Genomic DNA, 16,453 nt, shown 5'->3' on the forward strand with positions numbered 1-16,453 from the left:
GTCAAGCCCATCAGACCATCTCATCAGAGTGTCCATAAAAAGGTGGAACAGCCATGCCACGGTCACAAAAACTTGTCCGCCAAATTAGCACAGCCACAAAAAACTTGTCCACCTAGTCATCACAAAATAAATTAAGAAAATGTCAACAAAAATAAATAAAAAAATGTTTTTGACCGCCGTGGCGGTCTCGGAGGATCACAATAGGCCGATGCGGAACCGCCGCGCGACCACCGCCGCCTCCTCGGTGCTCTCTCCTCCGCCGCGGCGCTCCCCAAGGCAACAAAAGGTGCCGCGCCTCGCGGCGGCGGTTGCGATGCTGGTATTGTGGACACTCTTAGACTCCGCATCAGCCACACACGGCTGCGAGCTAATTGTGAGTTAAAAAATTTCAACTCAAACCCACTAAATTTAGTTGATTATTCGGGCTAATTCACATATTACGAGTTGCACTATTATTCACTACATGTAGTTTATGTTCGTTTACTTTAAATGAATAATTGTAGTACTGAATTTAAATACCTTACTAATTTTATTAATTAGTACTTTATTTTTTTATCCTACTTTATAATTTCCCCAATTCAAATCAAGGCTATATAAAATTCTGTGCAAAACTGAAGATGCTCCACTAAAAATAAGAGAAAATATGTCAATTGGAATGAGATATTAAAAAAAAATAAAGGAACGAAATGAAAATATTACATATGAAAATATTATGAATGTAATACTAATACTAATAGTAATACTAATACTAATACGAATGAAAATATGTCAATTGAAATACTCATACTCTAAGTTAAAAAATAAAAATAAAATATTTGAAAACAAATATGGAGTTAACTATTGTGCAAGAGCTTAGGACAATCGTTCGGTAATTGTGGCTGAATTATGGGCCATATATGATGGTCTGCAGCTTGCCTGGGACAACAGAATACGAAGTCTTGAAGTCGAGAGTGACAATCAAGCAGTGGTCTTTATGATTAACTCGAATAGAGAGGATGGAAGTTGTTTCAGTCTCGTTCGAAATATTTGGAGTATGTGTGATAGAAATTGGTCCGTGGTATCAAACACGTATATCGTGAGGCTAATTCAGTTGCAGATTTTTTGGCAAGCTGGTCGTCAGGTCGGGATACAGGATGTACCTACATGATGAGCCACCAATTGGGGTACGGAACTTGTTATTGAGCGATCGTTTGGGAATCTCATATGTTCGAGCTGGACAGGCTGGAGTACTTTCTTAAGGGCTATGCCCTCTCTTGTAAACAAATAAAAAAAAACTATTGTGCAAGAGCGAATCCCAAAACAGTGTGAGAACTTTTCCCATCGAAATCGCACCCAAATCTTGCTTCCTCCTTCCTTCCGCCATTGCTTCAGTTTCACAATCTCTATCCTAATTAATGGCTGCCCAATTGCTTTTCGTTTAAGAAACTCAAGAATTCCAAATCCCAACCTCAAAATGAGGGAGAGGAAGTCCATTTACGACACCGGCGAGAAGCTCAAGGAAAGCAAGCTGAGGGTAGCTCTCTGCCCATGTATCTTCTGCTTCATTCGCATCAATCGTGCTCACCCTCAAATTCCGTCTCTACTGCCACACTCCTCTCCAACAACGCCTGCCGTTAGTGTTACTCAATTCTTTCCTTTCCTTCAATTTCCAATCTCGTTTTGTTCGATTTAGGCCATTTTGCAATTATGCTTTGCTAGAGAATTTGTAGTGTGGCTGCTGTATGACTTCTTCATTGTAAATGTTCGTTGTTATCGTGTGAATGTAGATTTTCAGCTGTTGCTTTGATTCACATGCTATTAAGTACTACTATTAAGAACTCAATGATGAAACATTAACATAACATTATTGTGGAATATCTTAATTTCAATACATTATCTTGAGACAAAATGGGGATATAGTTCAGCAAGCATACAAGTTCAGCAGTTTGAAGCAAGACAAAGACACACTTGCTATGTGTTCAATATTTGCAGACCGCAGATTCCATCCTACAACCGATGAGCTTCATTACCATTCAACTTTCTACATGCATACAAAATCTACACACAGATGTGCGCGTTTTGTACACATGATGTAAAGTCCAACATCATAATCAAATGGATTATAAGAAGGTTCGAAATATGAAATTTGATAGCTGGGAAGTAAAAAACAATACAAAGATGCAGTGATGAATAAATCATGCTTTGAAACGTGTAGCTCATAAGAAAGATCTTCCAGAAGGAGAATAAGTCGCCATACCGACTGCTAACTGCATTGCTACCAAGAGAGGACACGGCTTCTACTCCTTGCCAAAATCAGTACTGTAATGTGCGCTTGATTCTAGCTTCTTAGCTTCATTTAGTTTTCTCACAGCCTGTGATATTCGAGGAATGAAATATAAAGTTATTTGCAAGAATCTGGAGAACACATTAGTCCATGGAGAAGAACTTCAACAATGCAATATGTATGATGACTCCTTCGTGAACAAATTATGCATGGATAAAACCCAGTAGATAAAAAGAGATCATATACCCTTAAAAAATTCACACATTGTGATAACAGCATAACATATTCAAAATGTAGAATTCCATGCCAAGTAAAATTTAACTATGCGCCATGAATATCTTCTAACTGGTCTAGATTTGATGTCAAATGAAATAATTTACCTTCATGAAGTCTTCATGGATGACGTAATCACGCTCTGCACGAATTGCTGACATACCAGCTTCCGTACAAATATTCCGAAGATCAGCTCCATTGAAACCCTGTAAAGGTAGGATGTCAGCAAAAGAACACTTTAGGGCAAGTTAAATAAGCATTTTAAGCTTACCTCAGCAAGTTTGACAACGGCTTCATAATCAATTTCTCCATGCTTGGCTATTCCAGAAGCATGAATTTTGAGAATTTCCATTCGTGACTGCTCATTTGGCAATGGGATTTCTATTTTCCTATCTAATCTTCCAGGACGAAGAAGTGCAGGGTCCAGAACATCAGGCCTATTTGTAGCCATTATCATTTTAACCTGCATGTAATGATGCATCAATATTCATACTGAATTGTCAATTCTACACAAAATTCATGCTTTGCCTGAATTAGAACTAGACCTTTCCGAGCTGGTCAAACCCATCAAGCTGGTTTAGTAACTCCATCAGAGTCCTTTGAATTTCACGATCGGCACTTGTTCCTTCACTAAAACGACGACCACCAATGGCATCGATCTCATCCATAAATATGATGCAAGGCTTCACAAGGAAAAAGTGGTTTTGAAAGTTACACCTTTGTTTAATCTCTTATGCACGGATGAAATAGTATACATATTGAATACATACTTGGTGATCACGAGCATAATTAAACATTTCCCTGATCAACCTTGCACTTTCACCTATATATTTGTCAATAATTGCACTTGATACAACCTGCAAGACTACAAACAGGTGAGAAGTTGACCAGGATATGAAACTGTAGTATAGAGGGTCTGGTATATTTTTGCCTTTAAGAAATTCGCATCTATGTTACTGGCAATAGCTCTGGCCAACAATGTCTTGCCAGTTCCAGGAGGCCCATAGAGAAGTACACCCTAAAATTGGCAAACAGGAAAATTGTTAAACAATAAACCAAAGAGCATCAGAATCAGAAACGATTTTGTTCTTAAGAGTCTGTACCTTCGGTGGTTTGATGCCAACCCTGATGAAGAGTTCAGGATTCATTAGAGGTAATTCTATAGATTCTCTCAATTCTCGGATTTGATCTGACAAACCACCAACAGCAGAATAACTAACATTTCCTGGATCTTCATGAAGCATATTATAGACAACTGGATCCACCTGCAACATAGATCAAACCGTAAGAGCTAAGAAACTCAAATAGAACCATCAGCGATGAGTTCTAATAGATGCATAAGTATAATTTTTAGAACATATTTGTACCTCACGAGGTAGAGCTCGCATTATTGTGAGGGTTGTCATATCGAGAACCACCCTAGTGCCTGCTGTAAGTTTTTCCTTGTCCACCTTGCTGCGGCAACCTACCACATATCTAGGGCCACTACTTGCTTTGACTATCACTGAAACAGTAATAATGACGTTATTCTCCCTTCTTAATAAATGTGAATCTAATACTATTAACAATATACTGACAAATTATTATCTAAAAGTGACCTAATCCACCTAAAGAAGTCAAAGAAATCTTAGAGAACTTGTTCAGCACATCCATCATGACCCTAGTATACAATATTTAAAACATCGCGGTCATGCAATTCTAGGTTAATTTATCCACAACACCAACCACTGAAGACACTAAATTCCAAATTCTCAGTTCTCAAATGAAAATGATTATAAAGCATGACTACAACATTGATGAAGGTCAGAAAAATAATCTTGAATGATGAAATCCTTAAATTACAGACACGTCTTTCTGAAAATCAAAAGCTAAAAGTAAAAAAGTTGTCTTACAGCGTTCATTGTCCAGTGGTCTCAGCACTTCACCTATAATCTGTCCAACACTTTGAAGGGACTTCAGATCATCTTCTGTTTTAGCATACTCCTTCTTTACAGCTCTCAAATTCTCCCTTACTGTTCATGTCATATGATTTCTTTTGGTCATTAAAATAGTGGACCACAAACTTGAAAACAAAGATCCATTAACAAGCAAAATATTATATGCATAATACATGTATATACACATAAAGTACGCATGAACATACATAAAAGAATTAATACAGATGAGTCATAATACTCTTGCAATCAGAAACAGTTAGTTATGGTAGATAACTCATCATGTTTTATTTATTAATCTTCACTACCAAACTGCCCATTAGCTTCTCAGACTTCTTTCAGCATAAGTACTAAGTACTCACTCCAAACATGTAAATTAAATATAATACTAATACTAGTATTGAAAAGCACTGAAATTAAATATAATACTAATACTAAGTAACTATTAATACAAAAGGCAATGCATCCAGTCGTGTTTGTGCCCGTGAATCCGTGCATTACGATTGTTTACAAGCCCTAGAGAATGCTCCTAAACCTAATAAACCACAAAATTCCAACCAACCCTTGATCTAGGTCGACCCCAATCACATTCTAATAGATAATTCCATAAACCTATAATCTTGTGCATCGAATTATCGTTGCTCGCGCTATTGTATCCTATGAAGGTCATATTATTGAAGATGTATTCGCAATTGTAGGATAATTAAGCGCAGTTTGCAGATACGTGAAATTTGCAACAGAAAAATTAGGGTTTAAGAAATGGAAACCAGATCGAACGCGCCCCTCGAGCTCCTTGTGATTGAGAAGCTTTTTCCGGTAATCTGAGATGGCCGATTTGCGGCGTGCGGCGTCGTCGTTCTCGGTTGTTGCCATTGCTTCTTTTCTGAGGCGAATACCGAAAATTTCCTAATCTCTGCACCTCGCCTTACAGCTCAAGAAAGAGAAAGCTTTTTTACTTCTATTTATAATTTTAGTACTACTAGTAGTATTTGTTTATTTTTAAGGTTTAAAAAGGTTTTTTGGAAACTTATAAATTTTTATTTAACATTGTTCTTTTCATAAATATCATCGTATTGAACAAAATAGAAAATCATTAAATATTTTTGTGCTCACATAAGGTATGTAGCATATCATTCCATGTGAAGTGATTGGACATTGAATTTTGACGGGCATGCTAAGTTGTGCAAATTACCTAGTACTCACTTTGTCACTAAAAAATAGATCATATGTGAAATAATACAAGTTTTAATGCAAAATTGGTAAAGTAGAAAGAGATAGAAAGAAAAAATGATTTGAGTATTGTGAGTGAAGAATGAACCTGCCATGTTAGAGGGAAAATTTTTTCATTATATGGAATTGGTTAATTTTTAAGAGACATTCGAAAATGCTAATATAGTCTATTTTCAAAGGATGAGGAGAGAGTATGTTCTAAATTTATTCTTGAATTTGAAAAATTTTGTTGTCGAATACGTGTTATTTAAAGGATATTAATAAAGTCAATGTTGATTAATATATAAATTCAACATTGGTAATATATAGTTTTTGTACATTTTTATTTTGTGAACGCTACAAAGTTATCGTATTCACTGCTGCACTATAAACAATTGAGATTTCACTCAATGACATGTATTCATTCATCATAAAAATAATACATCTACCATTAGATCGTCACGATCAATCTATACGACAAGTTATTATTTGAATTTCACTCAGCTGTATAGTTCATAGTACAAATTTTCATGATCATAGCTCGTAGAATGTATTTTAAATTTTAATACTAGCTACTAGTATACAACTATCATGCAAAAGACGGTACTAAAAAATAAGATGTGAAGTGAAGTAGTATTGAAAATTCAATACAGAATTCCAACCCATTAATTAAAAATTCGTAGTATAAATATTCTTATTACTATTAACCATACGTAAAAATAAAACTTACCTATATCTTCAAAAAAATAGAAAATGGCAATAGCTTCCAGCGTCAACCCATGAAGATCGGAGTCCCAAAATGAAATAAGAGGCAATGATGAATTTCCGGCAAGTTAAAGAAAGAGAAAAATGAAAACAAACCAAATCCGCAGAAATGCTTATAATTTTTCTCTCACACATCCACTCTCCCGCCCCCCTCTCTCTCATCCTCTCCCCCGCCCCTCGCCGCCGCCAGGAGGACCAGTTGGCGTCATGGAAGAGACCCCTCCACGGCGGCCTCCCGCCGCCGTCCTCCTGGTCTTGCTCTTAATATCCCTACCAGCCGCCGTAGTCTCCGCTCCGATCAACGCCCCCGCCAACTCCGGCGCCTTCACGCCGCCGGACAACTACCTCTTCGATTGCGGCAGCCCCACCCCTACCACCGGCAACCGTGTCTTCGTCGGCGATCCCGAATCCGCTAAATTTCTAGCCTACACCGGCACACCGATTGCTGCAGCGGCGGCGCAGCCCGACCCGACCGTGCCCTCGCCGATCTACAATACTGCCAGCGTGTTCGAGAGCGTCGCGACGTACACTTTCCACGTGGCCCGACCCGGGTGGCACTGGATCCGGCTGCATTTCGCCCCGGTCCAGAACAACATCGGGAAGGATCTCAAGACCGCTAAATTCAAGGTCACGACGGAGCGCCTCGTGTTGATACAGAGCTTCGAGAACCCCCCGAGTGCCACGTGGAGCATGCGGGAGTTTCTCGTCAACGTTACGACGGAGCGATTTTCGGTTGCCTTCACGCCCGACTCGGGCAGCTTTGCTTACGTCAGCGCCATCGAGTTTACGTCCGCGCCGGATCTCTTGCTCGGCAATAACGCCGCCGCCGTTTTCCCTAAGGGTGATTATTCCGGGTTGGCGAACGTGGCTTATCAGACGGCTTACCGTCTTAACTCTGGCGGCCCGTTGATCACGGCGCAAAATGATACCCTAGGGCGGAATTGGGAGCCCGATCAGCCATACCTCGATCCCAAATTCATGGGATCGGCTGCTTCCGTTAAACCTAACGTGATTACCTACCCCGAGGGCGAGTCGCCACTCATCGCGCCACCAATGGTTTATGCCACCGCCACCCAAATGGCGGACGCCAACGTTCAGGTGACGTTTTTATACTCCCTTAAAGTATAAACTTTTGAACGGGATGTACAATTAGTAAGTGAGAGAGATCAACAGAAAAGAAAAAAATGATAAAAGTATTGTAACAGAGAATAAATCTCATATTATCAAAAAGAAAAATGTTCACTAAAATAGAATATGCATAATTTTTAAGATATGAATGGAGTAACTTAAAAGCAAAAGCTTGTGGATTTATTCTACCTAAATCTAATTATCTAGGATTTACAATTTCAAATTGATTACAAAAGAAAAAATTGATTAAATGTTTGCATTATTTTTGTAGGTTCCCAGTTTCAACATTACATGGAGAATGAAGGTCGACCACTCATTCCAATATTTCATTCGCCTCCACTTTGCCGATATCGTGAGCAAGGCTGTGAACGAGCTCTACTTTAACGTGTACCTGAACGGGAAGCCCGCCATCACCGGACTCGATCTGTCGACAGTGGCTGGCGGCCTGACCGCAGCCTATTTCGCGGACTTCGTGTTGAACTCAAGTATGGTTACAGAAATGGATCCATTGACAGTCCAAGTAGGGCCGATGGGCCAAAACGTGGGCACCAAAAATGCCCTTCTCAACGGCATTGAGGTGTTCAAGATGAACAATTCCGTAGGCAGTTTGGATGGAGAGTTTGGCGTCAACGGTGAAAGGCTCAGTGGCGGCGTCAACGGAACGGTTGCTGCAGTGGGGTTCGCAATGATGTTCGGAGCGTTCATCGGATTAGGCGCAATGGCGGTGAAGTGGAAGAAGAGACCTCGGGATTGGCAAGAGAAGAATAGCTTTTCTTCTTGGCTGTTGCCCATTCACGCGGGAGATGCGAGCTTTTTGTCGGGCAGCAAGACTTCTTTAGGCTCGAGAAAAAGCCAGGTTTTCTCTTCCAACATGGGTCTAGGCCGATATTTCTCTTTTGCCGAGCTGCAGGAGGCGACCAACAACTGGGAATCCACTGGCATCATCGGAGTTGGTGGCTTCGGAAACGTGTATCTCGGAACCATCGACGACGGGGTGAAAGTGGCGGTGAAGCGGGGCAATCCGCAGTCGGAGCAGGGGATCAACGAGTTCCAGACAGAGATCCAGATTTTGTCGAAGCTCAGGCATCGCCATCTCGTCTCGTTGATTGGCTACTGTGATGAGAACGCTGAGATGATCCTGGTGTACGAATTCATGGCAAACGGACCTCTCAGAGACCATCTCTATGGCAAGGATCTTCCCACATTATCATGGAAACAGAGGCTCGAGGCATGCATCGGCGCTGCCCGTGGTCTGCATTATCTCCACACAGGCGCATCTCAGGGCATCATTCATCGCGACGTCAAGACCACAAACATTCTCCTGGATGAGAACCTCGTGGCCAAGATGGCCGACTTTGGCCTCTCCAAGGACGCTCCGGGAGCCGAGCAAACTCACGTCAGCACGGCCGTCAAGGGCAGCTTCGGCTACCTCGACCCTGAGTACTTCAGGAAACAACAACTTACAGATAAATCGGACGTATACTCCTTTGGGGTCGTGCTATTTGAGGCGCTATGCGCCCGGCCAGCCATCAACCCTGCATTGCCCAGGGAGCAGGTGAACCTGGCTGAATGGGCAATGCAGTGGAAGAGGAAGGGCCTCCTCGAAAAGATCATAGATCCAACATTGGTGGACCACATCAGCCCCGAGTCTATGGCCAAATTCGCCGAGGCTGCTGAGAAATGCTTGGCGGAGTACGGAGTGGACAGGCCCACCATGGGCGATGTGCTATGGAATTTGGAGTATTCGCTTCAGATGCAGGAGTCTTGGTTGCAGGAACATGGAGACGTGGCAGCAACCCCATCTTCGCCTCACGTTGTTGTCTCTACACAAGAGGAAGACGCGCCTGCTTGTGCGGTGGTGCCTGAGCCTGCGCCACTAACTGCAGCAGATATTATTCCGCCGTCAACAATTGAGGAGGGTAGAGCTCCTGGTGAAGAAGCTCAAGCCATCGAAGAGCACTCGGGAACTGCCATGTTCGCGCAATTTGCAGCTCTTAACGGCCGCTAGATGTCACGAGATCCTTCGTTATAAATTTTATTTCATCTACTACTACAATGGTTTTATCAGTGCATGCCGTGTGTAAGTGGAAAAGATCATCTATTCTATACCATTTTGGTTGTATAAGCTGTTGATTATTGCAATATGAAACCAATATTGTCATGAGGGGAATACAACTATAACTATCTTTTTATCCATTGCAGTCCCATCATCTTTAGTTTTTATATACACTCAGTTACTATGTTTAAGTACATTACCAACATATACAACTTCCATCCCCTAAAATTTGTCCCACTTTGACCCGACACGGATTTTAAGAAATATAATGGAAAGTAAGTTGAAAAAAATAGTGGATTATGGGTCCTACTTTTATATATTAGTTTTATAATAAAACTAGTGTTAGCACCCGCGCTACGCACGGACTAAAATTTTTTTGGCTAATGAATACAAAGTGTACATAATTAAAAAAATATATCATTATATATACTTTATAAAAAAAAAGAAGAACGATCCTCTAGTCCTTATCCAAAAAATATCATATTCGAAACAAAATTTAATACATTTGTAATTTGTGAGTAGAAACAAAAATTACTCACACAATTTAGACATAAATTTAAGACCACAATATGGAAAACTTTGTTTATTAAAAAGCCGAAAAGATCCAACGCGCAATACTAAAAAATATAATTTCAACAGTTACGTGACAAAATTTCTTTGATAGGAAGTAAGTTGGGGAAAGAGATTGGAAAGCCTGAGAAATGAAGACAAAATAATGTGTATTTATATAATGGAAAATATGGATCAAAACAAAAAAAATACTATTAGATAATCATAGGCCAGGCTATAGTCCAGGTGCCCGCTATAGTCCAGGTGCCCCCTATGGCGCGGACTATAGTCCAGACTATACATAGGGTGGGTGTAATGGATGAGGTTTAGGGCGGCCATCCACAATGGTAGATGCCCTAACTATTTAAATTTCAAATACATTTCATTTTATTCAAAATTTCGTCTAAGATACAATTATACATACCACATATTGCAAATCAAAATTTTGTCACTAAAATAAATGAGTTTAAGTATGATATATAATCGAGTCATAATATACTTAAAAATATATGTATATTGGAATTAAATAAGGTATTTCATCTATAATATATTTCTTCGAAAGATACTATACGATTATTAATTTTAATTTTATTTGATTATTTAATGACTAGTACTTTTTATATTTAAAAGAAAAATTAGGTATCCATATAACTACTCCAAAAAATTGACATTAATTAAGATTTTATAGTTCAACTATAAATTGATTCTTAAAATCATAACATGATTGTTTATTACTAAAAGCATGTTTTTTTAAGAATAAAGCGGACATGAACAAACGAATAAAAAAATAAAGTCTTTTCACAATTAATAAATTTACTTTCATCAAAATTAAATTCAATACAGGATAACATTCATAAACATAATAATTTAAATAGCATAAAAAAAGAAATTTGGTCAAATAATAATATCTTATATAGTAAAATCTACATCAAAATCAACTCAATTATAACTATATATTTTTAGTAAATATACTTATAAATTGTATATATGGACTATAAATATATGTTTATAAGTAATTTCAACATATTTACTTAAATTAATATATTTAAATATAAATATAACAATCAAGATTAAATTCTGTATATTAATAAAAGCCCATAAATTATTAGTAGTATAATTATAAGCCCAAAATTAGGGCTGCTTAACCGGCCGGTTCCGGTTCTATCCGGTCCGGTTTGACCGGGTACGCGGTTACAAATTTTCGGAACCGACCGGGTAAGAACCGACCGATTCTGGTTACGAACCGGATCCGATTTATAGTTTTCGTTTTTTTTTTAAATAATTCAACATCTAGAAATATAGCAATTAATACCTAAAAATTCAAATAAACACACAAAAATACAAATCAACAAGATAATAATATTTATCATCCAATATTCCAATACCTAAAAATAATAATTCAATAAATACCTAATATATAAAATCAACACAACAAAATACTAACTAGTATACAACCAATACTCCAATAAGATAATAAATAGGAGTAATTTAGTTAAACTTACCGTAAGACTAAGATCCTATAATATTATTATTTATTAGGGAAAGTTATGTAGTATATTTATATTTGATATTCATAATATTATTAGAATCTAAAATTAAAAATCTAAAATTGATTTATTATTCGGTTCCGGGTAGAACCGGAACCGGAACTTTTTTGAAACATTAGAACCGGTATCGGAACCGGAACCGGTAAACCGGTTCCCGGTTCCTCAATTACCCGGTCGGTTCCGGTTCCGATTCCGGATACCCGAAAACCGGAGAACCGATTAAGCAGGCCTGTGTAACACCTCCTTTTTCCTTCCTAATATAAAAACCATACTGGACCGATTCGTTGTATACATTCTATATTCAATAGAAAAGCTTTAGACATTTTATAATCCAACTAGATTGATTTCACAATTGGAAATGGTTCAGTAGCTATAATCATTTTCCCATAGACTATCAAATTTGGACAAATTCCGTCAACATTTTCTACATAATTGTTATAGATAGTGAAAGTTCTCATCAATTCTTTAGAAAAATTCGGGGAGCACCTTATAATTTATTCGAAAATTGTTTAATTAAGTTTCCTCCTGTCTTAAGTACTCTGATTAATTATAAGATGCACGAAAACGGTACACATTATTAAAACTACGACAGTTTATAGTTGTAGTGTTACAACAATTTATTGATACAGCAAAGGAACTCCAAAATTCTCCATAATATTAAGAGTTCTACTAGACTCATCAAAGTTGTTTTAAAAATTGTTAAACCAGAATTTGCACCGTTCTACACATGCCAAATAATTCGGAATAGATCACTGAAAAACAGGGGATTTAATTCAATTCAAACCTTTACATCAAATTCTATTTCCACCTATATTTAATCATCACAATAACCATACATCTAATCAAGCCTGGAGATTTAATCATAAAAAAACATAAACCCTAAGCAATATATTCATTCTTCGTGTAATCTTTATGCTAGAATTCAATAGGTTCTAAATGATCGACCAAAACATTCTTAAAGCTTACTCATCAATCACATATTCATGAATTAAATCAACATTCCAAACACCCTTGTACTCCATCAAAATCTAACCATAATTATGCAAACCTCATTTCAAAGTTTCACTAATTTTCTTGCTATAAAAGTAGTATGGATGGGAAGTGCTTACTCAATTTATTAAGGTTTGTGCGATCGGCGATCAATACATCAACAATCAGGGACGTAGATAGAACTTGATCCACACGGTTCCTTTCTCTCCCATGGTTGCTGTGTTTTTTTTTTTCCTCCCTCTTCTCTCCCACTTCCCTCTTTTTCTTCCTTCTTTTTTTTTTTTTAACCAATGACTCATTGATATATATCGCTATCAACATTACACTTGGCACTATTTAAGACAAAGCTCATGCATGTTCTAGATTTTCTTGAAAATAACTTACTATTAAAAAATATGTCAATCATGGTTTTTGTACATGTTATACATGATTACTACAATACCTAATATTAGAGAAGATAATATTTAATCAAAAATATGCATCCATCATATAGAATTATGGAAACTAGAGTCTTCCCTCTCGTAGGAAAATGATTCCACAAAGAAAAGAATTGTACAGTACAAAATAACATAAAAATAGATTGATTTGCAAAAAAAATGATGGGCTTTCTATTCCATTCCAATTGTTCCTTTTTGACAGGAATCAATAAGAAATAGTCGAACCCGCTTCGATTTCATCCTAATGTAGTAGTATACCAATGAAGCGAACTATTCCGATTTCGCTAAAGTTACAGATTAAAATAACTCGAGTAATTTATTTCAACCTCCTATTCAAACAAACATATATATTTTTTTAAAGCATTCTTATTGTACTATATTATTAGTTCACACATTTACATTCATTACTAAATGGCATAATTCCACATATCTGATTTCAGAATAGTTGGTTTACTTTTAGACCTCTTTTTGGGATGTTACAATTCTATCCCCCTAAAAAAAATTTCGTCCACGAAATTTCATGTCATTAAAATAGCTATACACATTAACTATATTATGTCATCTAATCTCATATTTTTTTAAATTTTTTTTTTCCCACAACATTCATATTTTCTTATAACATCATTTAATATTTATAACCTCCCATAACGTTATTGTTTATTAAGTCTAACCTTGACTTCCTGGAACTTATCGAAGTCATAATCGTATATCATCTCATATTAAAAGCGTACAACTTGGCAATAGCGTATGAAAAAAAAAATTATCGAGTTTATTCAAGGAATACGTCATAATCTTATCTACATAACACACGAATACGTATCACAAATATTATCTTATCACATACCGAAACACATATACCGATCACGACATTCTCACATATCAAAACACACTGTTATCATCAACAGTCCCACATATCTGAACACATGTACCGAAGAATGATATTCTAACGTATCAAAATAAATATATCATCATATATTTTGCTCCCATTCTTCTCAAGTATTTTTTTTAGGATACACACGGGTACTACGCCCGCATAGGACCGATCAAATCTCCATCACACCACTTATCACATATTAATTCCTCCCATTACACCACATATCGCATAGTAATTCCTTCCACCACACCACGTATCACGTATCATTTTCTCCTATCACACTATATATCATGTATCATGTCCTCCCGTCACACTATAATTACATTGCATTTCATTCCAACACACTGTATATATCACATATCTTATCCTCCAATCACACCATATATCATCTATTATGTCCTCCCGTCACACCATAGTTACATAGCATTTCATTCCAACACACTGTATATATCACATATCATATCCTCCAATCACGCCATATTTCATATATCAACAATCATTTCCTACAAATTTGAACACAACATACGAATAGCTTATTTCGACAAATTATCAGATCACGTAATTGAAGCAAATTTCATTTCTTTTCAATATCATCACCCACACATATCCGAACGTCAACTAATACTTCGTGATTGCACATTACACTGCCAATGAGTACGCAATATTCTATATTCAATAATATAATTAGTATAATGGGTAAACACATATATCAAACTATGTTATATACTTCTTTATATTACATTATCCAATCAATTCCATATCGATATCGATGAGGCATCTTTGGCATTCACTTGGGCGCACATATCAATTGCATCACATTTCATATGTATATAGCTCGATCTCGAGCACACACATATCCATATTAGGGCATATATATCCAAATCATACCACATTTTTGGCAATCCACATGTCCACACATTTTTTTCATGTATAGCTCTTATCTTAGCGCATAACCCATAAGGGGTACCTCCTCCTCCTCTTCATGAAGGTTCGTTTTTATATTTTGAAATGCATATAATCTATAACTTTCATAATCGTACTCAACATCTTATAGTCTCATATGTATGCACCTATATATAATCATATACCATCATATAAATCCACATAATAGCGACACCCGACAGCTTCGAACTGTGACTATTTTTTCTACTTCTTCCTCGTTTCGTCTATCAAGTAGAATTAGCGATGGGAAAAAACAAGAGTAAGAAAGGCGAAGGCGGAGGCGAAAATCAGCAATCCCCTTCAACCATTTTCGTTGCTAATTTGCCGTTTTCATTAACTAACGCTCAGGTAGCTTCTCATATACTGATTTCTTGCTCTTTTGTTTGTTTCCTGTAATAGTATTTGTTATCACATAGTATTACTGTAGTTAATATTTCTGTAGCAAATGCCGTAAGTTATACTCCGTAGCTATTAATCTTATCTCTTATCGTATTGGCATTAGTTGGAAGAAGCGTTCAGTGAAGTTGGACTAATACGACGGTGCTTTATGGTTATGAAGAAGAGTATGCCACTTGAGCTATTTTTTTTTAAATTGATACTTGTATGGTTTATGCTAGCTTAAACAATTTTTTACTTCTACATTTATGCTTCTCATTGCACTTTTTTTGTATGCTAGGGTCAACTGAACACCGAGAATTTGGCTATGTTCAATTGTAAGTCGCTTTTGGATTTTGGAGTGATCATTTGTATGAACTGGCACAAGGCGTGACTAATATATGTACTGGATTTATGATCTGATCACAAAGTGCTGTTGTTGAAGATGCTAATCGTGCTGTTGAGCTGAAAAATGGTTCAACTCTTGGTGGTCGAAAGATCGTGGCTAAACTAGCTACACATCGTGCTCCACTTGAGCAACGTCGAGCTAAAGGGAATCAAGGTCTTGTGAGTATGTTATTGAACAACATGCTCTTATATGTAAAATTTTACGTTGATGTGTTAGTTATTTGTCTTCTCCCTGTCACGTGAATATGTGATCATTTTGGAGGCAGAGCTCCTGTAGAAGAAGCTCAAGCCATCGAAGAGCACTCGGGAACTGCCATGTTCGCGCAATTTGCAGCTCTCAACGGCCGCTAGACGGGTATCAAACACTGGAAAAACCCTTCATAAATCCTCACCTCATCACAGACCTCGCCATCAGAAATCGGCGTCTCAACCGCCGTGGTTCATACGCCGGCCGACAACTTCGAATTGTGTTTTTTCTACTTCTTTCACATATCGTTAAATTTATTTTTCAAGTAGAAGCGACGATGGGTGGGAAGTGCTTACTCAATTTATTAAGGTTTGAGCGATCGGCGATCAATACATCGACAATCAGGGACGTAGATAGAACTTGATCCACACGGTTCCTTTCTCTCCCATGGTTGTTGTGTGTGTTTTTTTTCCCTCCCTCTTCTCTCCCACTTCCCTCTTTTTCTTCCTTTTTTTT

General features: G+C 37.5%; 3 protein-coding genes across 5 annotated transcripts; 2 read left to right on the plus strand and 1 right to left on the minus strand.

Moving 5' to 3' along the window:
- Positions 1-1,822: 1,822 nt before the first annotated feature.
- LOC125212171 (26S proteasome regulatory subunit S10B homolog B-like) lies at positions 1,823-13,050 on the minus strand. Of its 2 annotated transcripts, none has more exons than XM_048112258.1 (10): positions 12,834-13,050; positions 4,429-4,548; positions 3,904-4,040; positions 3,640-3,801; positions 3,468-3,554; positions 3,307-3,393; positions 3,082-3,219; positions 2,808-2,999; positions 2,644-2,742; positions 1,823-2,351 (listed from the first exon to the last, which is right to left on the minus strand). In XM_048112258.1, the coding sequence occupies exons 1-10, from the start codon at positions 13,033-13,035 to the stop codon at positions 2,277-2,279; spliced, it is 1,299 nt and encodes a 432-aa protein (XP_047968215.1). In that variant the 5' UTR covers positions 13,036-13,050; the 3' UTR covers positions 1,823-2,276. The 2 variants fall into 2 exon arrangements, with proteins under 2 accessions (XP_047968215.1, XP_047968216.1); XM_048112259.1 differs by lacking the exon at positions 12,834-13,050 and adding an exon at positions 5,238-5,420.
- Positions 6,523-9,764, plus strand: LOC125212170 (probable receptor-like protein kinase At2g21480). The gene is made up of 2 exons (XM_048112257.1): positions 6,523-7,542; positions 7,844-9,764. The coding sequence occupies exons 1-2, from the start codon at positions 6,529-6,531 to the stop codon at positions 9,578-9,580; spliced, it is 2,751 nt and encodes a 916-aa protein (XP_047968214.1). The 5' UTR covers positions 6,523-6,528; the 3' UTR covers positions 9,581-9,764.
- Positions 13,051-15,113: 2,063 nt separating the features above from the next.
- Positions 15,114-16,440, plus strand: LOC125212174 (28 kDa ribonucleoprotein, chloroplastic-like). Of its 2 annotated transcripts, XM_048112263.1 has the most exons (5): positions 15,114-15,315; positions 15,470-15,530; positions 15,644-15,680; positions 15,774-15,909; positions 16,013-16,440. In XM_048112263.1, exons 1-5 carry the CDS (start codon positions 15,211-15,213, stop codon positions 16,025-16,027), a joined length of 354 nt encoding a protein of 117 aa, XP_047968220.1. In that variant the 5' UTR covers positions 15,114-15,210; the 3' UTR covers positions 16,028-16,440. The 2 variants fall into 2 exon arrangements, with proteins under 2 accessions (XP_047968220.1, XP_047968219.1); XM_048112262.1 differs by having other exon boundaries at positions 15,774-16,440.
- The last annotated feature ends 13 nt before the right edge of the window (positions 16,441-16,453 follow it).

The sequence above is a fragment of the Salvia hispanica genome, chromosome 3 (genome assembly GCF_023119035.1).
Source record: "Salvia hispanica cultivar TCC Black 2014 chromosome 3, UniMelb_Shisp_WGS_1.0, whole genome shotgun sequence".
Taxonomy (NCBI): Eukaryota; Viridiplantae; Streptophyta; class Magnoliopsida; order Lamiales; family Lamiaceae; genus Salvia; species Salvia hispanica.

What these genes read in the sequence shown, in the direction of transcription:
- LOC125212170 (XM_048112257.1), top strand. Translation starts at nt 6,529, where the DNA reads ATGAAAACAAACCAAATCCGCAGAAATGCTTATAATTTTTCTCTCACA. An exon ending in TGGCGGACGCCAACGTTCAG is followed by an intron (nt 7,543 to 7,843) that starts GTGACGTTTTTA and finishes TTATTTTTGTAG; the next exon opens with GTTCCCAGTTTCAACATTAC.
- LOC125212171 (XM_048112258.1), bottom strand. Translation starts at nt 13,035, where the DNA reads ATGTTGATAGCGATATATATCAATGAGTCATTGGTTAAAAAAAAAAAA. An exon ending in TAGATGCGAATTTCTTAAAG is followed by an intron (nt 3,394 to 3,467) that starts GCAAAAATATAC and finishes GTAGTCTTGCAG; the next exon opens with GTTGTATCAAGTGCAATTAT. An exon ending in CCGTTGTCAAACTTGCTGAG is followed by an intron (nt 2,743 to 2,807) that starts GTAAGCTTAAAA and finishes CTACCTTTACAG; the next exon opens with GGTTTCAATGGAGCTGATCT.
- LOC125212174 (XM_048112262.1), top strand. Translation starts at nt 15,211, where the DNA reads ATGGGAAAAAACAAGAGTAAGAAAGGCGAAGGCGGAGGCGAAAATCAG. An exon ending in TTTCATTAACTAACGCTCAG is followed by an intron (nt 15,316 to 15,469) that starts GTAGCTTCTCAT and finishes TATTGGCATTAG; the next exon opens with TTGGAAGAAGCGTTCAGTGA. An exon ending in GAATTTGGCTATGTTCAATT is followed by an intron (nt 15,681 to 15,773) that starts GTAAGTCGCTTT and finishes CTGATCACAAAG; the next exon opens with TGCTGTTGTTGAAGATGCTA.